This window comes from Bombina bombina, chromosome 1 (genome assembly GCF_027579735.1).
Source record: "Bombina bombina isolate aBomBom1 chromosome 1, aBomBom1.pri, whole genome shotgun sequence".
NCBI lineage: Eukaryota > Metazoa > Chordata > Amphibia > Anura > Bombinatoridae > Bombina > Bombina bombina.
In genome coordinates this window covers 570434627-570459366 of record NC_069499.1, presented here as the reverse complement: position 1 = coordinate 570459366, position 24740 = coordinate 570434627, and the positions used below count along the sequence as shown (strand labels likewise).

The 24740-nt window shown below is 38.3% G+C and overlaps 1 protein-coding gene across 3 annotated transcripts in view; it reads left to right on the top strand.

Moving 5' to 3' along the window:
* Positions 1 to 24740, top strand: part of ERBB4 (erb-b2 receptor tyrosine kinase 4) — a 1322334-nt gene that overhangs the window by 957619 nt on the left and 339975 nt on the right. For all 3 annotated transcript variants that reach the window (XM_053698789.1, XM_053698786.1, XM_053698787.1), the window contains exons 8-9: positions 4459 to 4572; positions 13008 to 13134. In XM_053698789.1, the coding sequence (XP_053554764.1) occupies positions 4459 to 4572; positions 13008 to 13134 (241 nt within the window). The remainder of the gene's footprint in view (positions 1 to 4458; positions 4573 to 13007; positions 13135 to 24740) is intronic.

Sequence of the window (24740 nt, the reverse complement as noted above, 5' to 3'; positions counted from 1 at the left end):
TTCAGACTCAGTCAGAATACGTGAACTGATGTTAATTACGTTATTCTCTATACTCTCCGTTGCTGGTGGCGGCGGGCAATGCCCCCCCGCCTCGTGTGTGGCCTCCGCCTCTTCCTAAAAAACGATTGGCTGTTGGATGAGCTGCCAATGGAGGTAAAGCTGCTCGACTGGCACCAGATGTCTCCCAGTCGCCTCTGTTGCCCCTTGAACGGGTCATAACTCCTCTTTGGATAGTGGCGGAACTTTCCAGTGGGGTCTCTGGGCCTGAGCTATCACCAGAGCTAGTGTCAACCGTTGTCATCGATTTTTTAGTGTATCTACGTTCACGTCTCGGTCGATATGTTCTCCTATCTTCTGGGGACAACATCCACCTATAGATAGATTTATATGTATAGTCCTGTGTGACCGTCTGTAACTTGCGGTTCTTAAAGGCTATCAATTCCTGTTTGCAAGGTGAATGGGAGATTGGGCACAACTTTGTTCCGCAAAGCCACGGACCGAAATTCATTACTGCATGCTAGAAGCTGCCATCAGCCTAGCCTTATACACAATATCCCTAAAGCCCAGTACCAACGGGTGATTAGAAATAATACCAATGAGATATTGTGCGAGGAACAACTACAGGATATGACAGAGCGTTTTATGGAGAGAGGGTATAGGCATAAGGACTTGCTAGAGATCAAATCATGTGTGTTATCTACGATGGAACCAGGAGAAGAGTCCCAATCAAAACAAGGAGATCAACTCACCTTTGTGACCACATACTCACCAGATATTATACCACTAACCCATACCATTAAGGAAGAATGGAAACTGATTGAAGCAGATCATACTCTGCCTTTCAAGAATTGGAAGGCACCAAGGATAGGGTTTTGTCGAGGAAGAAATCTGAGAGATTATCTTGTCAAAGCAGATGTCAATCCGGAAGGGGGTGCAAGGACATGGCTGAGGACGAAAAAGAAAGGGTGCTACCGCTGTATTAGCTGTGTGACGTGCAGTGGGATGATCACTGGCTCCCACTTTCGTCACCCTGAAAGTAACAGGACATACGAGATCAAGTACTATCTAACTTGCACCACCCAATACGTAATATATCTTTTGAACTGCCCTTGCGGGAAATTCTACATTGGCAAAACAACCGACGATGCAAGGACGAGAATGGCCAACCACAGGTCCAGCATCCGTTTGGCCATAAGAAACAAAAAGGCAGACCAACCGGTGGCAAGGCACTTCTTGGAGGCAGGCCACACTGTCAACGATCTGAGATTTCGACTGATTGACCACGTACCGACCCCACGGAGGGGGGGAGACAGAGATAACATGCTACTTCGCAAATAATCAAGGTGGATCTATGAACTGGGTACCCTCAGTCCCAGGGGTCTTAACACCCACACAGGATGGCAATGTTATCTATGAACGTTGAGGTCCAGGCTATATGAACTTTGATGTCCATCTCATTGAGAGCTCATGATCCATTAGTCCCTAGTCTTTATTCTGTTCTTTTTCTTTTTCAACTTGACTTCTTGTTTCCTTCATATCTATACTTATTGTGGTTTCTATATCTCAGTATCCATATGGTGGCTGTTCCTGTCCAATTTATTACTGGCCTTTTTTCTTCTTCTTCAGTTTCTTCTTCTTCTTCTTTTTTCCCTCTTCGTCCTTCTTGTATCTTACTTCACTCATTCTTCTTTTATTTCTTTCTTCTTTGATCTTTTTTGTTTCTTATATATATTTTTTTGTATAGTTGAATGGGTGCTGGTATATATGTACTCTTGTGTGGGTGTGCATGAGCGTATATATGTTATTCTATGTTATTCTATTTTATTTTTATTTATTTTTATTTGTATATTTTTGTATTTTATTCCTTTTATTATTATTATTTATTTACATTTATTTTTATTTTTATTTTTATATTTATTTTTATTTTTATTTATATTTATTTATTTTTATTTTTATTTTTATTTTATTATTTATATTTATTTTTATTTTTTTATTTTCTTTTGTATTCATTTAGTTACATCTCTTTATGTATTTTTTATCTTATCTTATTTTTACTTATTTTTATTGAGTTCTCTTGATTTCAAATAGCTCTAGACCCTGAATACAGTTGACCGATCTAAGAGCACAATATAACTGAAGACAATGCTGATTTCTCTGTCCTATATTGCCCTTATGTAATATCCATAGGTGGCTCTCTTAACATTATGTTGTTATTATCGTGTCCATTATATGGACGAATTAATTTTAACATTATTTTAGTTTATTTTATGTTTCACTTTGTGTATACCCCGTGTTGCTTTTTAGCTTGGGTGGTCTGCCTCACACCAAACCTATAATCAGTGCTATAATTATGGTTAGATAGTTGCCAAGCTTGCGGTGCCCTCACAAGGAGCCGACAGTGATACACATCTCACTTTTTTGTTATCATCTACTATGGATATAGAATAGTTAAGATGTTGTTTTATACATATATGTTTACCTTTTTATACATACATATATGTTCATTTGCATTTAGGTTTATCACGATTCAATTGTTTTACTATTTTACACTTTTTTACACTTTATTTTTAGGATGTTGATTGATGTACAGGATATGAGTCTGTATGTAGGGACCTTAGGAATAGATATGGATTAGAATCACACTTTGTTGTTGTTAGGAAACAAAAAACAAAAAACAAACACTTATTGGTAATGTCACACGAATATAGCCATGTTCGTCACTGTCCGTCAATGTGTGTAATCTAAGATGGAAATTGCTTGTCACTTTTAGATGAGTGATAATGTTATTATCTTAATAGGTGAGCTCATCATTTTTGAAGTTGAGTTATAGAGGCGGACAATATCTAGCGATGTTTTTGTCACGCCCATGGGGGTGTGGACACACTGCTGATTGGTTAGTCTTCGCCATCTCTTTGACAGCATTAGTTTAGCTGTGTAACGCCTTAGATATCTGAGAGGGTAACACTAACATTAATTCTGAATGGAATCTGCTGTGATATTAATGGCGGTCTCAGTGCTGTATCTGTCTATGACTGACAAGCAGCGATCTGGTTAGATTTAGCAAGATGGTTTTCTCCTTGCTGCTATATGTAACAGGCATTGCCAGTGACAGGTGGGCGTATCTGGAAAGCGTGGAGCTATGACGCATCTGATACTGAATGTCATTTGGCTGCTGACTGGTGCTACTATGATTCCCATAAGTTAGATGACTGCCTATTGGTGGAATTACGATCTCCATGACTGGGACTACAATGATTGGTTGGATTACGATCCCCTCATTTCATTGTGTTTTTTTTACGTTTTTTTACTTTGTTTACGATTTTAAAGCTATTTAGCTGCTTTATATATATATGGTTGGACTGAGATTATTCCCCCCATTCTATTAGCAACACGGGGTCTTATGTTTTAATTCACTTGATACACTTGTTTTGCACTATTGCATTATCGATTATTATTTGTTACTGGGTAAGATAGGTTATGTAATCTTGACCATGATTGGTCACACTTGTGGGGAGGGTAGTTTTGGAGCCTATTTAAGGCCTGCTTTTTCACATTGTTAGCTTGTCAGAGGAAGGGACTGTTATTGTCCCGAAACGTCACTCGTTTGAATTAAAGTCTTTTGTCACAGTTGGAATCGTTCAGTGAGTGCTTCTTTGCTACAGTTTATCTACTATCTCACAGCACCCTGACAAGTTGCAGAAGTTGGTGAGAGTGCACTTACACCATCGCTTGAAATATATATATATATATATATATATATATATATATAGTCTAACGATGTATTGAGAGAATTTTAAAAACATTATGAAATTCTAAAAGCAGTCTCAGTTTACTTTATTTATGCGGTTAAAAAAAGATAAGGGAAAAAAACAACTTCAGTTGTGAGTATAATGACACAAAATCATCATAAAGCCAATATGTACATTCTCCCACAGACCATTTGAGCTATATCACTGTTTTCAACTGTAGCTGAAGACTCAAGGTAAGAATATGCTAATGAACTATGCAATGCCTCACTAGTTAGTTATAGTCATTCATAGGCAAAAGTTCTGTACACGGTCTAGCAGAGATGGTCTCTTTTGCAAGGATGCAGTCATTTTTGAAACTTACAGTAAGTGATTCATTTTTTACACACCTTATCTGTTGGATTGATACTCACGGGATGATATGACAAACTCTTACAGCTCTATTGGTGAACAGTGGCATGGCCCATAAGCATAAAAAAACATTTTTTGTTCAATACAGGAACATCCATTAAACATAATAATAGAATGTCGACCCTAGTGTCAGTCTTTAAGGCAATTACATTTTTGGAAGGCTCTATATGTTTCTGTATGTGTTCTGTATTGCAATAAGGAAAGGTAACTAAATGGAAACTAGATTTCTCAAAGGGGATGCCTTGCTTCTGAAGATTAAATAAGAGATTGCATAATCCCACTAATTTGCTCTCATTTCCAGATAACTTTGTGGTGGATCACAGCTCCTGTGTACGGGCCTGCCCCAGCAATAAGATGGAAGTTGAAGAAAATGGAATTAAAATATGTAAACCTTGCACAGATATCTGCCCCAAAGGTAAGTCCCATGTCTAAAGAGGCATTCATATTTGAGTAGGGTTGCTATATATAGTATATACAGTAGGAACAAAAAACACATCTAATATGGTAGGTGTAAACATATCCACTGACATGGTTATGCATAAAAAAGTATACACAGTTTCAAAAACTATTTTATAATGTTAGAAATAAATATTAAGGTGATTCATGGAAAAAAGTAAACTAGTCAACCATATAGAGCAGGGATCTTCAAACTTTTTTTTAAGGCCTACATACTTATGCGACACAATTTTTATGATTTGTTTGAAAATTTCTGAAGTAATATACAACAAAATAGCTGGATTTTTTGGCAAAGTGACTAACGTGTGCATACTTCATTCCTGATTGTAGTTAAACTTGAAAATGTTATAAAGGTAATAATACACATAAACAAGTATGCACAGACTGAAACACACAAACAAAACTACTGTCTCACAGAAAAACTCTCTCTTACACACTCGCTTTCTTTCTTTCTTTCTCTCTCTCTCTCTCACACACAAGGACAAACTTTCTCTTTCAAACACGCATTCAAAAACTTTCTCTCACATGTACACTTACACACACATTCTCTTTCACAAAAACAAATATTGACACACACAGAAACATTCACAGACACAATCATAGACACAGAAATGCTCAAATAAAATACACACAGAAACACTCACAGAAACTCCCACACGCAGAAACCCTCACAGACACTCTCACTCACACACAAAAACACACTCTCTCACACACAAACACTCACAGACCCAGAAACACACTCTCTCACACAGAAACACTCACAGACCCAGAAATACATTCTCTCACACACAAACACTCACACCCACAGAATTACACACACACAAACAGAAGCACACACAGAAACACACTCACACACATACTGAAACACACTCTTACACACAGTAACATGCACACAAACACACAGAGAAACACACGTTCACATGAACACACACACATAGAAAGACACTCATACACACAGAAACACACACATAGAAAGACACACACACATACACACAGAAACACACTTTCTCCCATACAGAAACACACACAAACACTAACATCAGCCCCTTATTCAACCACAAGGATGAAGGACAGGTAATGGGTCACATCAGACAGAACAGTTTTAGTGGCAAGTGCAAGGCAGGGGTCAGCAATAGAATAAGCAAACTTAACACACTCTGATGCAGGTAAAAAGCTTAAAACTGCCTCAATGATGATGCATCCTCAAATAGGTGAAATAGCATAGATCAAGAATCATGCACCAAATAAAGGGCTAAATTATGAGTGGTGCAGTAACTGTAGTGCACAAGCGATATCGGGTTATTCTTGGGTTTTTTGCGCGCGGATTACTAGTTGAAAAAATATAAATAAAAACTGTTTAAGAATTATTATACATAGTTAAAAAAAAAAAAATATATATATATATATATATATATATATATTGTGGATTATGTAGAATATGTTACAGTTTGTATAATCATTTTTAATAGTTTTTTATTATTTTTTAATATTTTATAAGTCTTTCAATAAGGTGCATTGAATTTAGCAATTCTTCATGTGCGCTAACCTGACCGCGAACCCTGATGCGTTTTACACATATTTTACATTCTGTTTTCTTCACATAGAGAATAATGTACTTTTTATTATTAAATATATTTGTCTATATATATATACAGTATATCTAATAATGTTAATGTAAAATAGATATCTATACCTATATAGCTATAGGAATAGATATACAGAAACATATTTATATATATATATATATATATATATATATATATATATATATATATATATATATATATATATATACATACAGTATATATAAAAATATGTGTATGTATATATATATATATATATATATATATATATATACAGTATATTTATTTATATATATATATACATACAATAAAAAGTACATTGTTCTGTATGTGAAGAACATTGAAATATCAACTATTAACTCCTGTTGGGTAAATGCGTGAGCATAGGTATTATTTTTTTTTTCTTTCAGTTTGCGCTTTCCATTGACTTCTATGGGGAGAAAGTACCGATTATTGCGCGCATAGGCCTAGATTTGGAGTTTGGCGGTAGATGGGTTGTTAACGCTACGCAGGCTTTTTTCTGGCCGCACCATAAAATTAACTCTGGTATCGAGAGTCCCAAAAAATGCTGCGTTAGCCTCCAAAAAAGGAGCGTAGAGCATTTTTACCGCAAATGCAACTCTCGATACCAGAGTTGCTTACGGACGCGGCCAGCCTCAAAAACGTGCTCGTGCACGATTCTCCCATAGGAAACAATGGGGCTGTTTGAGCTGAAAAAAAACCTAACACCTGCAAAAAAGCGCGTTCAGCTCCTAACGCAGCCCCATTGTTTCCTATGGGGAAACACTTCCTACGTCTGCACCTAACACTCTAACATGTACCCCGAGTCTAAACACCCCTACCCTTACACTTATTAACCCCTAATCTGCCGCCCCCGCTATCGCTGACCCCTGCATTATATTATTAACCCCTAATCTGCCGCTCCGTAAACCGCCGCTACTTACATTATCCCTATGTACCCCTAATCTGCTGCCCCTAACACCGCCGACCCCTATATTATATTTATTAACCCCTAATCTGCCCCCCTCAACGTCGCCGACACCTGCCTACACTTATTAACCCCTAATCTGCCGAGCGGACCTGAGCGCTACTATAATAAAGTTATTAACCCCTAATCCGCATCACTAACCCTATCATAAATAGTATTAACCCTAATCTGCCCTCCCTAACATCGCCGACACCTAACTTCAATTATTAACCCCTAATCTGACGACCGGAGCTCACCGCTACTATAATAAATGGATTAACCCCTAAAGCTAAGTCTAACCCTAACACTAACACCCCCCTAACTTAAATATAATTTAAATCTAACAAAATTAATTAACTCTTATTAAATAAATTATTCCTATTTAAAGCTAAATACTTACCTGTAAAATACATCCTAATATAGCTACAATATAAATTATAATTACATTGTAGCTATTTTAGGATTAATATTTATTTTACAGGCAACTTTGTAATTATTTTAACCAGGTACAATAGCTATTAAATAGTTAAGAACTATTTAATAGTTACCTAGTTAAAATAATAACAAAATAACCTGTAAAATAAATCCTAACCTAAGTTATAATTAAACCTAACACTACCCTATCAATAAATTAATTAAATAAAATACCTACAATTACCTACAATAAAACCTAACACTACCCTATCAATAAATTAATTAAATAAAATACCTACAATTACCTACAATAAAACCTAACACTACACTATCAATAAATAAATTAAATACAATTCCTACAAATAACTACAATTACATAAACTAACTAAAGTACAAAAAATAAAAAAATATTTACAAACATAAGAAAAATATTACAACAATTTTAAACTAATTACACCTACTCTAAGCCCCCTAATAAAATAACAAAGACCCCCAAAATAAAAAATGCCCTACCCTATTCTAAATTAATAGAGTTAAAAGCTCTTTTACCTTACCAGCCCTGAACAGGGCCCTTTGCGGGTCATGCCCCAAGAAAATCAGCTCTTTTGCCTGTAAAAAAAAACATACAATACCCCCCCCCAACATTACAACCCACCACCCACATACCCCTAATCTAACCCAAACCCCCCTTAAATAAACCTAACACTAAGCCCCTGAAGATCTTCCTACCTTGTCTTCACCATCCAGGTATCACCGATCCGTCCTGGCATCCGGTGCTGAAGAGGTCCAGAGGAGGCTTCAAAGTCTTCCTCCTATCCGGCAAGAAGAGGACATCCGGACCGGCAAACATCTTCATCCAAGCGGCATCTTCGATCTTCTTCCATCCGGTGCGGAGCGGGTCCATGTTGAAGCAGCCGACGCGGATCCATCCTCTTCTTTCTGCGTCTCCCGACGAATGACGGTTCCTTTAAGGGACGTCATCCAAGATGGCGTCCCTCGAATTCCGATTGGCTGATAGGATTCTATCAGCCAATCGGAATTAAGGTAGGAATATTGAGCTCGCATTCTATTGGCTGTTCCGATCAGCCAATAGAATGCGAGCTCAATCTGATTGGCTGATTGGATCAGCCAATCGGATTGAACTTGATTCTGATTGGCTGATTCCATCAGCCAATCAGAATATTCCTACCTTAATTCCGATTGGCTGATAGAATCCTATCAGCCAATCGGAATTCGAGGGACGCCATCTTGGATGACGTCCCTTAAAGGAACCGTCATTCGTCGGGAGACGCAGAAAGAAGAGGATGGATCCGCGTCGGCTGCTTCAACATGGACCCGCTCCGCACCGGATGGAAGAAGATCGAAGATGCCGCTTGGATGAAGATGTTTGCCGGTCCGGATGTCCTCTTCTTGCCGGATAGGAGGAAGACTTTGGAGCCTCTTCTGGACCTCTTCAGCACCGGATGCCAGGACGGATCGGTGATACCTGGATGGTGAAGACAAGGTAGGAAGATCTTCAGGGGCTTAGTGTTAGGTTTATTTAAGGGGGGTTTGGGTTAGATTAGGGGTATGTGGGTGGTGGGTTGTAATGTTGGGGGGGGTATTGTATGTTTTTTTTTACAGGCAAAAGAGCTGATTTTCTTGGGGCATGCCCCGCAAAGGGCCCTGTTCAGGGCTGGTAAGGTAAAAGAGCTTTTAACTCTATTAATTTAGAATAGGGTAGGGCATTTTTTTATTTTGGGGGTCTTTGTTATTTTATTAGGGGGCTTAGAGTAGGTGTAATTAGTTTAAAATTGTTGTAATATTTTTCTTATGTTTGTAAAAAAAAATTTATTTTTTGTAACTTAGTTCTTTTTTATTTTTTGTACTTTAGTTAGTTTATTTAATTGTATTTATTTGTAGGAATTGTATTTAATTTATTTATTGATAGTGTAGTGTTAGGTTTTATTGTAGGTAATTGTAGGTATTTTATTTAATTAATTTATTGATAGGGTAGTGTTAGGTTTAATTATAACTTAGGTTAGGATTTATTTTACAGGTAATTTTGTTATTATTTTAACTAGGTAACTATTAAATAGTTCTTAACTATTTAATAGCTATTGTACCTGGTTAAAATAATTACAAAGTTGCCTGTAAAATAAATATTAATCCTAAAATAGCTACAATGTAATTATAATTTATATTATAGCTATATTAGGAAGTATTTTACAGGTAAGTATTTAGCTTTAAATAGGAATAATTTATTTAATAAGAGTTAATTAATTTCGTTAGATTTAAATTATATTTAAGTTAGGGGGGTGTTAGTGTTAGGGTTAGACTTAGCTTTAGGGGTTAATCCATTTATTATAGTAGCGGTGAGCTCCGGTCGTCAGATTAGGGGTTAATAATTGAAGTTAGGTGTCGGCGATGTTAGGGAGGGCAGATTAGGGGTTAATACTATTTATGATAGGGTTAGTGATGCGGATTAGGGGTTAATAACTTTATTATAGTAGCGCTCAGGTCCGCTCGGCAGATTAGGGGTTAATAAGTGTAGGCAGGTGTCGGTGACGTTGAGGGGGGCAGATTAGGGGTTAATAAATATAATGTAGGGGTCGGCGGTGTTAGGGGCAGCAGATTAGGGGTACATAAGGATAACGTAGGTGGCGGCGCTTTGCGGTCGGCAGATTAGGGGTTAATTATTGTAAGTAGCTGGCGGTGACGTTGTGGGGGGAAGGTTAGGGGTTAATAAATATAATACAGGGGTCGGCGGGGTTAGGGGCAGCAGATTAGGGGTACATAAGTATAACGTAGGTGGCGGTCGGCAGATTAGGGGTTAAAAAAATTTAATCGAGTTGCGGCGATGTGGGGGGACCTCAGTTTAGGGGTACATAGGTAGTTTATGGGTGTTAGTGTACTTTAGGGTACAGTAGTTAAGAGCTTTATGAACCGGCGTTAGCCCAGAAAGCTCTTAACTCCTGCTTTTTTTCTGCGGCTGGAGTTTTGTCGTTAGAGCTCTAACGCTCACTTCAGAAACGACTCTAAATACCGGAGTTAGGAAGATCCCATTGAAAAGATAGGATACGCAATTGACGTAAGGGGATCTGCGGTATGGAAAAGTCGCGGCTGAAAAGTGAGCGTTAGACCCTTTTTTCAGTGACTCCAAATACCGGCGGTAGCCTAAAACCAGCGTTAGGAGCCTCTAACGCTGGTTTTCACGGCTACCGCCAAACTCTAAATCTAGGCCATAGAGTATTGCTTGCGCTAACTTTTTACTTTTAACTTGTAATAAGAGCGCAACCCAATGCGCACAAAAATTCTCTGTCTAGTGAAGTTAACACATAAGCGCAAAATTGCTCTCCACTCGTAATCTAGCCCAAATCAAGTAAGTTGATATAAAGGATCTGTAAGTGTGGAGCACTTGCCAGTGGATGCACATGTTTGGCTGAAGACATGGCCCACTGATTTATAATAGATACCTAGACCACCAAGTAAATGAGAACCTGTAAGTGCACCTCTGTGAAAAATGGCCACTAGATTGGCAAGGGAGAGTGAGGTTGGCTTACAATAGTTTTTTTTGTGTGTGGCCATCTTTAAATAAAAAAAATATATTCCTGATGCCTTACCTTATCCCCTGAAAATGCAGTCCTCTGAAAACTATTTTAGGTAGCCACCTCTTCCAGTGCTAAATATTGAGCATTGTTGAAGCACATTATAAAAATACAATTAAAGGAAAATACTGCTCTCTTAGGCCCTAATGTTGAGATTTTCAAAGAAAAGATGTGTGGCCGAGTAGTGCCGACGAGCGGCGATGTCTCTCCAATAGAATTCAATGACACCACCCAGCTAACTTCCCCCCAGAGGTCGCAATTGCAACCTCTGCACCCCCTGTAGTTTCGCTCCTGCATACAGGTATGGGGGTTGGTTAGGTGATTATGCCTTAAACCACCACCTCCAAACCCAAACTAGAACTACACTACCTAACACTAACACCTAAACCCCCTCTAAACTAAACCCCCTAAGTTACATAAAAATGAAAAAACATGCTCCATAAAAAAAAACACCCGAAAACTAAATACAAATTACAATAGCCTTTAAAAGGGCCTTCTTTTGTAGGGCATTGCCCTAAAGTCAATACAGCACTTTTACATTTAAAAAAATTACAACCCCCCCTACAATAAAAGTAACCCCTCACATCAAACATAATAAAGTCTAACTAAAAAACCCACTGGGAGTTTAGGGCTTAATAGTGTAGGGTGTGGTGAGCTGGTGGCTGTATAAGGGTTAATAGTTTAGATAGGTACTTGTGGTGGGTATGTGGTGGTATAGGGGCTAATGGTTTAGATGGGTACTTGCGGTGGGTATGTGGCGGTATACGGGTTAATGGTTTAGATGGGTACTTGCGGTAGGAAAGTAGCAGTTTAGATATATATTAGTGTAGTGTTAGTATGCGATTGTGGGGTATTCAGGATTAGTGGTTAGGCACGGCAGTTATATTCCAAGGGATCGTTAACTATACATTGCCAATATGGGCAGCGATGCTGGGTGTTATCCATAGCCAGCATCGCCAACCAATAGCATGTATTGTATAAGCCTCTCAGCAATGCCGCCTGTTAGCATCTATGTCAGGAGCTTGGAATATTTTGATAGGCTCGCTTGACATAGAGGCGAATCCCTTGGAATATTTTGCCGCTTACAGTACTTTCGATCATCGGGGCCTCAGTCTTACATTCCCCACCTTCTCTTAAACAACCCGTGCTAAATATTGAGCAACAGTTAGCAAGCAAAAAAAATAAAGCCCTAAATATATATATACATACAGTATATAAGTATATGTGTGTGTATGTGTGTATATATATATATATTTATATACAGTATAAGTGTATGTGTATATATATATATATATACACACACACACACACACATTCCTTAGGGAACGTTGCCCTTAACCCAGTAAACATGGTGTTGCAACCCAGTAATGGAATTTACTGGGGAAGTTATACTAATAAACCAGTCTGATATCTAATTCAATATTGTAAAATCAGTGAAAGATTACAATACATGGCAGCAAGGGGTTATGTCTCATTGTGAGAAAGATAGGTTATCCCACAATATATAAATTCTACATTAGAGAAAAAGGGATTATTTTAGCTGACATGAGTGTGTCACAAAAGAAACAGGAGTAAAAAAATACAAGACGTTTTTGTATGAAAAATAATTGCAGGAGAAACACACAGTTGTTTTACTGACAGACGGGTAGATGTTTATGACTACACTGGGAATAAAATACCCATCTCTTTCAGCCAGAGATTAGACCCCGGGGGGCTGTAAATTCCAGAGCAGTTAATAGCAAAGTGGTGCTTGGAGACTGATGCACTGTGTGATTTAATCCATCTGAAAACATACAGAAGGTTCCTTTTCAGGTACAAAGTTGTCATCCTTCTGTCCCTGCAGTGTGCGATGGGATCGGGATAGGCTCCTTGCACGCGGCTCAGACGGTGGATTCCAGTAATATCGACATGTTCATCAACTGCACGAAGATCAATGGGAACCTACTTTTTCTGGTCACCGGCATTGACGGGTCAGTGTAAAAAGTTATCAGGGAAGGCAGGGATAGACTGTACAGCAGCCTTTAAAGGGACATGTGACACATTTGTTTAAATTGATGCATAATACACTTTAGAAATTAGAGCTACTCTCCAGAAGGCTGCTTATAAAACAAATTATTTTTAAAATCATTTAAGTTTTACTTTATTTTAAGAAAATAATGTAGTAACCTCTTATCTCTACTGATCCCAAGCAGTGACTGATATAAATGAGCTACTATGGGGAATCAAATAATCACTGCGTATAATTTAACATGGTCAAACTTGTGAAGTCTAGAGTATGTGTTTCCCATTCTTCCTGAAACTGGAAAACGCACAATTATAAGCAATGTATGTGGAGGGGATATCTACTAATGCATCTTTTTAGCTTCTGTGAGAAATGGGATAGACATGAATCTGTTTTGGTCCTACATTGCATTTTTTATAAAACAAAATACTATGGTGAAACTTTTATAGACAAGAATTGCTGTGTGCCCCTGCAAGGATCCTGTGATTGCTCATAATGTCAGGTCTAATGAGCTTAAATAAAAACACAGGAAAATGTAAATCCAGGGTGCTTCCAAATCCTCTATCACCCCTCATCCTTTCCAATATTACATTTAGCAAAATGATGCTTCCTACAACTGAGCAGTTAGTTGTTAGCTCCTTCCTGCCAGTAATATACATGTCACAGTGGTCAATGTGATTCAGCCCCCTCTAGTCATGGGTGCCGCCATGTTGGAATATGGATACTGGCAGTGGCTTAACTGGACCTCATTGGGTGCCAGGGCAAAGTTTGTGATGGGCCCCCATTTCAACAATGCGCTTTCTACTTACTATAAGCTACAAATGAGTGGGCAGCCACACAGCAGCCTGTACAGCAGCTCTGTGGCAGTCATCTTGAAAACCATACCACCATGTTGTAATAGCAAATCATTACATTTTGCTTAAAAGGGGACCCTTGTTTTGCAGGAGGAGCATAGAGGAGCCAGTCAGGCATAATGCAGGTGAAGGCCTGGCCTCACCAGGCCTCCTGGTAGCAACATCAATATTGAGTGCAGAGGTCCCTGGAGGTGTGGGCTCTCTCAAATGGGACTCCTGCAGTTATGCCCCTGGATTCTAGTTAGGAAGTGGTGTATCTTAAGCTGTACAGTGCTGTGTATCTGGGAGCAAACCATACAGTAACATATAACATGAGCAAACACACACATTATTTAAAGAATAATTAAATAATATTTTTTATCTGAGATCGCATTGATTATCATGAGTGTAGGAACTCCTGCAGTGCTGTCAGTATACCCGTGGGGAGAGGCAGGGCTGTACCTCCTCTGTCTCCCCTGTCACATCTTGTCACAGTCTGCCCGGCAGTGCTTTATAAGGACAGATATCATTAGTGAGATTCTGCAGGGAAGAACTTTTGATCTACAATTAAGTAACGAGGTGTGACAAGCGGAGCTGGTGAGAGGGTACTGGCAGGTCCCGGTGGGAACATTGGGCCTCAGGCAGGGGTCTCTGTGCATCCAACACACCGGAGAAGTGACAAAACCACAATTAGAACAAATCACAGCCCTGGGGGGTCCTGCCTTGATACAATAGCAAGATGGATGAGACATTATACTCACTATAATGCTCTGTTGACCTTGAGAATTACATTTCCATTAAAAATCTATTTCTCAGAATTTCAGAAAGTTTGGATTAAGATAGAAGTGAGAGAGTGGATTCTGTTTAAATCATGTTGTGTCCAGTCAGTAAATGGATATCAGCATTCTGATCCGGTACAATTAGGCGAACGTTGTGATAGTTGCTGAGATTTTACAGTTATTTAAATGATAGTGACATTGCTGACATATAAAATATGAATTTTATAATGCATAGTTTATCGTACATTGTACTTTTTCTAAGGAACACAGCCTATAGAAACCTAATTTATACTGAGCCCTATAACTCTCATTTTTGGCAAGACAAAATAAAGATTAATTTAAAGAACACTAGCGGCTAGATTTAGAGTTCTGCGGCCAAAGGGGTGCGTTAGCTACGCATGCTTTTTTTTCCCCGCACCTTTTAAATACCGCTGGTATTTAGAGTTCACAGAAGGGCTGCGTTAGGCTCCAAAAAAGGAGCGTAGAGCATAATTTACCGCCACTGCAACTCTCGATACCAGCGGTGCTTACGGACGCGGCCAGCTTCAAAAACGTGCTCATGCACGATTCCCCCATAGGAAACAATGGGGCAGTTTGAGCTGAAAAAAAACCTAACACCTGCAAAAAAGCAGCGTTCAGCTCCTAACGCAGCCCTATTGTTTCCTATGGGGAAACACTTCCTAAGTCTGCACCTAACACCCTAACATGAACCCCGAGTCTAAACACCCCTAACCTTACACTTATTAACCCCTAATCTGCCGCCCCCGCTATCGCTTACCCCTGCATATTATTTTTAACCCCTAATTTGCCGCTCCGTACACCGCCGCAAGCTACATTAGCCCTATGTACCCCTAATCTGCTGCCCCTAACACCGCCGACCCCTATATTATATTTATTAACCCCTAATCTGCCGCCCCCAACGTCGCCGCCACCTACCTACAATTATTAACCCCTAATCTGCCGATCGGACCCCGCCGCTACTATAATAAAGTTATTAACCCCTAATCCGCCTCACTCCCGCCTCAATAACCCTATAAGAAATGGTATTAACCCCTAATCTGCCCTCCCTAACATCGCCGACACCTAACTTCAATTATTAACCCCTAATCTGCCGATCGGACCTCACCGCTACTCTAATAAATGTATTAACCCCTAAAGCTAAGTCTAACCATAACCCTAACACCCCCCTAAGTTAAATATAATTTTATTCTAACGAAATAAATTAACTCTTATTAAATAAATTATTCCTATTTAAAGCTCAATACTTACCTGTAAAATAAACCCTAATATAGCTACAATATAAATTATAATTATATTGTAGCTATTTTAGGATTAATATTTATTTTACAGGCAACTTTGTAATTATTTTAACCAGGTACAATATCTATTAAATAGTTAATAACTATTTAATAGTTACCTAGTTAAAATAATTACAAAATTACCTGTAAAATAAATCCTAACCTAAGTTACAATTAAACCTAACACTACACTAGCAATAAATTAATTAAATAAAATACCTACAATTATCTACAATTAAACCTAACACTACACTAGCAATAAATAAATTAAATAAAATACCTACAAATAAATACAATTAAATAAACTAACTAAAGTACAAAAAATAAAAAAGAACTAAGTTACAAAAAATAAAAAAATATTTACAAACATTAGAAAAATATTACAACAATTTTAAACTAATTACACCTACCCTAAGCCCCCTAATAAAATAACAAAGCCCCCCAAAATAAAAAAATGCCCTACCCTATTCTAAAATTAAAATAGAAAAGCTCTTTTACCTTACCAGCCCTTAAAAGGGCCATTTGCGGGGCATGCCCCAAAGAATTCAGCTCTTTTGCCTGGAGAAAAAAAACATACCCCCCCCAACATTACAACCCACCACCCACATACCCCTAATCTAACCCAAACCCCCCTTAAATAAACCTAACACTAAGCCCCTGAAGATCTTCCTACCTTATCTTCACCACACCGGGTATCACACCGATCCGTCCTGGCTCCGATGTCTTGATCCAAGCCCAAGCGGGGGGCTGAAGACATCCATCCTCCAGCTGAAGTCTTGATCCAAGCGGGCAGAAGAGGACATCCGGACCGGCAAACATCTTCATCCAAGCCGCATCTTCTATGTTCTTCCATCCGATGACGACCGGCTCCATCTTGAAGACCTCCAGCGCGGATCCATCCTTTTCTTCCGACGACTAGACGAAGAATGAAGGTTCCTTTAAGGGACGTCATCCAAGATGGCGTCCCTCGAATTCCGATTGGCTGATAGGATTCTATCAGCTAATCGGAATTAAGGTAGGAAAATTCTGATTGGCTGATGGAATCAGCCAATCAGATTCAAGTTCAATCCGATTGGCTGATCCGATCAGCCAATCAGATTGAGCTCGCATTCTATTGGCTGTTCCGGGTATTGGCATTCACTACCTCCTTTGGTAATGAGTTCCACAATTTTATTGCTCTTACAGTGGAAAAACGTTTCTGTTGCAGGAGATTAAATCTCCTTTCCTCCAACCTTAAATTGTGACCTCTTGTCACAATTTTCTTGGAATAAACAGAGTTTCTGCCATCTCTGTATATGGGCCTTGAATATATTTATATAAAGTAATCATGTCACCTCTCAAGAGGCTGTCTGTAGTGGCTTAGAAACAGGCAGAAATTTAGAGGTTTAAATGTTATAAAGTATTTTAATATAACATTGTTGGTTGTTCGAAGCTGGGGAATGGGTAGTAAAGGTGTTATCTATCTTTTTAAACAATAACAATTTTGGTGTTGACTGTCCCTTTAAGTTAGGTATAAAATGATTCAGATGCACTGTTTTGCACATAACCGCATTACTGTAGTACCCTACACCTCTAGGTTCCAGCTGCTATGAAATTGCAAGGTATTGTCTTTCTTACATGTCCAGTGTTCTACACAGCAGGGAGCTAGGTAAAAGAAGAAGGATAAAATGCAAAAAATATTAGGAACAGATAATAAATGATGAGGTTAACCATGTGTAACGCCTGCACACTCTTATTTACCTTGTTGCACCTCCATATTGTATGTCTAGAATCACCCTTAGCTGTTTTGCTATGAACATTTAGTAATCTATTGCACACTTGAATAATACAGAGTTGCTATTAGTATTAGCGGGATATTCGGGACAACTAGACATCCTCACACTGCCAGAGCTCCCATATGTCCTGCATTGGAAGCATTATTCTAATGTCCCTCCCTCTGCTTTCCCTTCTGGGCAAATGTCCTAGTTTCTAGAGCAAAAAAAACAAGGACTTCTCTTGTCTGCCCATGGCCCATCTTACTGTGCCTATGGCCTCCACCCCACCCACAACAAACACATTATTCTACCCCTCTTATGTGACCCCACTCACAAATTACCCATGGCCCACTATCCACAAGTCACCCCTCACCTCCCAGTCCCAGAAGGCTTCTGGGAAATGTTGAGAAGTATGCACTGTGAAAGGGAGATTGAAAACTAAATTATGCAGACTACACACATTGAAACAACAACACTTTGGAAAACCTTTAAAACGTATTACTTTGTAAATGTTTAGAAAATAAATAATCTATCTATATCATCTATCTATCATATATCTATCTATTATCTCTCTTTCCCTCTCTATGTTTTTCTATATTAAAGATAATTTTTTTACTATGGCCCAAATGTAGTTGAGATGTCATGTAGTAGGGAACACTTAAATAAAGTAAACTTGTTTACCAGTACTAGTTTTAAGTTATTTTCATTGTTTAAATTAAGGCATTATTATTTTGCTGATTCCGAACATATTAAAATGTATTAAAAGGCGGTGTGTCTGAAATTCCGTATGCTATAAGTGGACTTTTTATAATCTGCCAATTATTTTTGGAAATGCTTAACCTCTAACCCTTGAAGTGGTATCAGAGACTTTGTAAGAACCTGCTTTGTCAGAAGATACCAATATTATCCCTTCTGTGTTCTGGACTGGACCATTGGATCTTTGTTGACGGGCCTTTTACAAGTTTCCGACATCCTCCCCCCAACTAGAGCAGCCAGATATTCTCGGTGAATATGTATTTACTTAAGAAATGGCATCAGGGCTGTTATTTGAGCATGTTTTGGAATAAGCTTGAATTCACTAAAGAAGATGACTTGTCTCTTAATTTCCCTAGTAAAGAGGATTTCTATGCAATCGGATTACCTGAAGATTTTGCTACAAATGCGGATTACCATCAACTAGTGTCTCAAGCATTCAGTAGAGCTGAATGGCTTGCACACTCCATCATTTGATTGGCTAAATTATCCCACCTGCTATTTGTAAAAATAAAATAGTATTGCCCCATAGCCTGTAGTAGAGGTGATACACCACTCCCATGCCTCATCCACAGGGGTCATACAAGTACTGTGAAAATATTTAAGAAGTATCTTAAGACAATATGTTAGCCATTGAACCCACTCAATTTATATATATATATATATATATATATATATATATATATATATACACATACTGTATATATGGGTATAAAATATATATATATACACACACTTACATACATATACATTAAAAAGGCTACGTTAATGCTGTGTGCACAACTAATACTCAAGAATCAACTGCTAATTGGCTGTGAAAAGAACAACTCCCATAGATCTAGCTCAAAACCCAAAAAGTGAAATTTTGGTTTTTGGAGATTTTAATATTGATTGGCTGAATCCAAAAAATAATAGTTGTTGCTCACTGTTTAAATCTCTGCAGCTAACGCAATTAATCTCCTGTCCAACTCGCATAAACATCAAAAGCCATAATCACACCCTGCTTGACTGGATTCTCTCCACTTCTCCCAACCGAATCCAGGAGGCAGGTGTTCTCCCTAACAATTTCAGTGACCACTGCCTAGTGTACTGCGTGCGCAAAATAAAGGCAACTAAATCCTCTCCCAAGGTTAAAATCACCAGGTCCTTCAAAAAATGTAATCTTCAATCATTTCTAAATGACATTAAGAACCTCCCCTGGCACAGATTAAACCTAATCCCAGATCTAGATTCTGCAGTAGAATTCTTCCAGTCTGAACTCCTACAAGTTTGGAATTTGCATGCCCCACTGCGTAAGGTGAGAGTAAAAGGAGCACACTTAAATTGGATCACAGCTGACCTCATTCAAATGTACCAGTTTCGGGATTCATTGTGGTCAAAGTTCAAGCATACAGGCTCTATGAATGATCACTGTGTATATAGACAATGGCGAAATATATGCACTAAACAAACAAAATTGGCCAAGGCCCAATATTTCTGTGAAAATCTGATCAATAACATATCAAACCCTAGAAAGTTTTGGAAACTCATAAACAACTTACAAAATCCACCAATCCACTCCCAACCCCCCACTATCAATGTGGACAACCAAACCCTGCAACTCCCCTTAGAAGTAGCAAATGCCTTTAATAGTTATTTTGTCGGATGCTCCACCACCCTGATTGACAAACTAATAAATGACACGCATCCTGAAACTACAATTGTGGATCAGGCCCCACTAAATCAGCAAATACCCAATATACAGAAGTTCAATTTTAGACCTGTACCCATCAAGGTCGTTAAGAAACACCTTGATAATCTAAAAATGAAAAACCAGTCTGGACCTGATCAAATCCCAGCAATGCTGTTGAAGCTCAGTGCTCCGGCAATTGCTAAACCCGTCACAACCCTAATTAACGAATCCTTGGCGTCTGGATACATACCCAATCTTTGGAAAACTGCAAGAGTAGTGCCTATCCATAAAAGTGGGGAGTTAACCTTGGTTTCTAATTATCGTCCCATATCTTTGCTCCCAGTATTGTCAAAAATCTTAGAAAAATGCGTCCATACGCAACTATGTGAGTATTACCAGCAATCTAACTATCTGACCCCTGATCAATCAGGTTTTCGCCCGAATCACTCCACTACAACTGCCCTCCTAAAAGTTTGCAATGACATCCAAACTGGCATGGAACAAGGAGACCTAACTGGAGCTATTTTCCTTGACTTTGCAAAGGCATTTGACACAGTAGACCATGACATACTACTGCTCAAACTAAAAAACTCAGGTATTGGTGATCGTCCGCTAACCTGGTTTCGATCATATGTATCGGTAGATCCCAATATGTCTCCATTTCTGACAGTGACTCCCTCCCTCTCCCGGTCACGTGTGGTGTTCCCCAAGGATCCATTCTCGGCCCCCTACTATTCACATTATTTATAAATGATCTGCCTAATGTCTGCAAATCCTCAACTGTACACATGTACGCAGACGACACAGTAATCTATGCAAACAATTCCGATCTGCCGCAGCTTGAAGCAGTGCTCCAAGACCAATTCACAGAGGTAGAAAAATGGATCTCAAAAAACAAACTCTTCCTAAACACTGACAAAACTGTCACAATGATCTTTGGAACAGGACCTAAATTACACAAATTACAAAATTCCCATCTACGCATCAAAACAAAATCCAATTGCACGCTGACCGCAGTCCACTCTTTCAAATACTTGGGTATGTTGTTAGACCCCAATCTATCTTTTGGCCTCCACATAGAAAAACTTGCATCTAAACTTTACCCAAAACTAGGTGCCCTGTACAGAAACAAATCCTGCCTCAGCCCTAGAGTAAAGGAAAAGATTGTACAGCAAATGCTGATGCCTATCATGGATTACGGGGACGTAGTATACGCACCTGCACCGCAAACTCACCTTAATAAACTTAATACATTGTATAACTCGTTCTGCCGCTTTGTGCTACAATGTAACTACAGGACCCACCATTGTGACATGCTAAAAGAACTAAACTGGCTGTCACTGGAATCCAGACGCACCCTCCATCTTTCCTGCCTTGTGTTTAAGAGCCTTTCTGGGAAGCTCCCACCCTACCTGAGCAGAATGCTCTCCCCGGCTATTCCCACCTCCTATAACCTCCGATCCAATACCAGCACATTATTTAGTTTGCCTCAATACAAAAAGAAAGCAGCTCGATCCTCCTTTTCCTACAGAGCACCACAATTATGGAACGACCTCCCGCACACTTTCAAACCTTCCCCAAGCCTAATATCCTTTAAGAGATCCCTCTCTACATATCTCAAAACAGAATGCACCTGTCATGGTTGATTAATTACCTGTTCTATGTTAAATTTTGTATATATTGTGTATTAATATTGTTTTTGTATTTTATTGTACCCTATTGTATCAATGCAATGTCTTGTGGACCCAGGACATACTTGAAAACGAGAGAAATCTCAATGTATCCTTCCTGGTAAAATATATTATAAATAAATAAATAAATAAATAGATCTATTGATTGACAGTCATTTACTACTGCAAACTTGAAAGAGAAAGCAGATTTGATCAAGACAGAAACAATATTCTACACAGCAAAAAAAAAAAAAAAATGACACTGTTACATGGCATAAATTAAAATATATATTTTTCTATGAACTATCTCATCTTAGTTGATAGTTTGCTGTTTATTACAAACAAACTTTTTGGATTAGATTTTTTTAATCAGAGTGCACCTTATATTGTTATATTGTTTGAATGGACAAATAAAAATATGTCTTAATGTCCCTTTAAAGATGAAAGGCTGTGTAATGAGAACACGGCAGTAACTGTTATGTTGTGAGGAGAATGTTTATCACAAACCTTGCAATTTAATGAAACTACAGTAGTTTCTGCTAATTGCTAGATGTAGTTAATAGCTGTTTCTGTTACAGATGAAACTCTGTTTACCATGCAGTGGGTTTACGATAATGAATTATTCAAGTGATACCTGCAGCTAAATAATGTCATTTAGTTACAAATTGTGCAAAGTGTTCCCTAGCTTTCAAATATTATACATGCCCATTGTTTTTGTCAGAAAATTGTGTATTGTTTCCCTCATTCCAGGAGAAATAGTTACTAGTCAGCATAGGACAAGTTATATGTATTTGTGTGTGTGTATATATATATATATATATATATATATATATATATAAAATACATGCAGAAAGAGAAGGGCACACACACATATGGGTGGCATTATAAGAGGTGAGCACAGTGTAATACTTCTTTCTATCTAAAGAACAAACTAACTGCATCATTTAACATAATTTTATTTAATGATACATTGTGCAATAATAATTCAAAATTTGTAAATTTAGTTAAAGGTACAGTCAACACCAGAATTTGTGTTGTTTTAAAAGATAGATAATCCCTTTATTACCCATTCCCCAGTTTTGCATAACCAAGGACTTAGAAATTATCATATGAGCCTTCCTAGGTTAAGCTTTCAACTAAGAATACCAAGAGAACAAAGCAAAATTGGTGATAAAAGTAAATTGGAAAGTTGTTTAAAATGACATTCCAGATTTGAAACATGAAAGTTTTTTTTTTAGACTTGACTGTCCCTTTAATTTGACCTAAATTTCTGCACCTGTTAAAAAGGTCCTGGGAAGAACACTGTAATTATATGTGTGAAACTACCTTGGTCTGTAGGTTGGTCACCTGCTTCTATGATTAAAACAAAATATATTAAACTGCTTATGAATATCTGGTACCTCTATGTATATGGTTTATTATGAGTCTTCTTTGCACAGTGTGCACTAGTAATCACTTCTGCATGTGGTTAGGTACTATACCCTTTGAAAACAGTTTTGATATTTAAGTTGTGTGTCATTTTGGGGTGTAGTGTTTTTATAAACCTATAAGCATTGGAGCTAGCTGTACTTTTCACTTCCTTGTTTACTTCGTTTAATTGGCTGTGACCAAGGTGCCTCCTTAGATTATGGTACCATGTTGACAAGTGGGGTGTGCAGTTTCTTTGGAATCAGTGGTGTATATATATATATATATATATATATATATTTATACAGTGTGTGTGTGTATATATATATATATATATATATATATATATATACATACACAGTGTTTAGGTGTTTCAGCCAGACTCATTGCTAAGAAGTGCATAACCCTGAAATCTCCATAGATAAACATTGTCGGTGCATTGGGTTGTACTGAAGAACTCAGTTATTTTAAATATGACACTATAATAGGATGCCACCTTTGCCCCAAGTCATTCCAGTCTACCACTAGGCTCTAGAGCAGTGGAAACGTACTCTGGAATGCTCAATCATGCTTCGCTATCTGGCAGTCTGATGGAAGAATCTGGGTGTGGCAGATGCCAGGAGAACACTACCTATAGGAATGCATAGTGCCTACTAAAATTTGGTGGAGTATGGATAATGACACTGTTTATTATGGTTTGTGCTAAGCCCCTTGGTTCCAGTGAAAGGACTTTTTAATGTGACAGGATACAAGGAGATTTAAGACAATTGGGTGCTTCCAAATTTGAGTCAACAGTTTAGGGAAGGAACTTTTGTTCCAGCTTGATCTATGGTAGAGGACTGCACACTTAGACTGGGCTGGGTACACATCCAAAGACCCTGCAACATGCTCAGCCCTGAGTGCTCAATAGCACTCTAATGAAGCTGTGCTGTCCCCAGAGTCCCAGGCAGGGCTTCGCATGTTGCAGGGTCATAGGATGTGTACCCAGTCCAGTCTGAGAGTGCAGTCCCCTTTCCGTGTTTTATAGATATATATATATATATATATACACACACACACATATATACTGTATATGGGTATACATATATATTGTACCAAAATACCCTCAGATATATGTAGAAATATGTATTTATGAATAAATAGAACATATTCTGCTATGTGAAGAACATTGGAATGGGAAATATTCATATTTTCATGTCGGGTTAGCGCACTTGAGAGTATCCAATCGGATTTGCGTGCGAGTAGGGGTTTTTTTCCACTCTTTTTGCTCCATTAACTTCTATGGGGGAATAAGTTAAAGTGATCGCGAAGTTCGGCTTTTTGTGCGCATCGGTTAGCACTGGAGAGAAAACTTTGTACTTGTAATAAGAGTGCTACCCAACGTGTGCAAAAAGCTTACTTCTAGCAG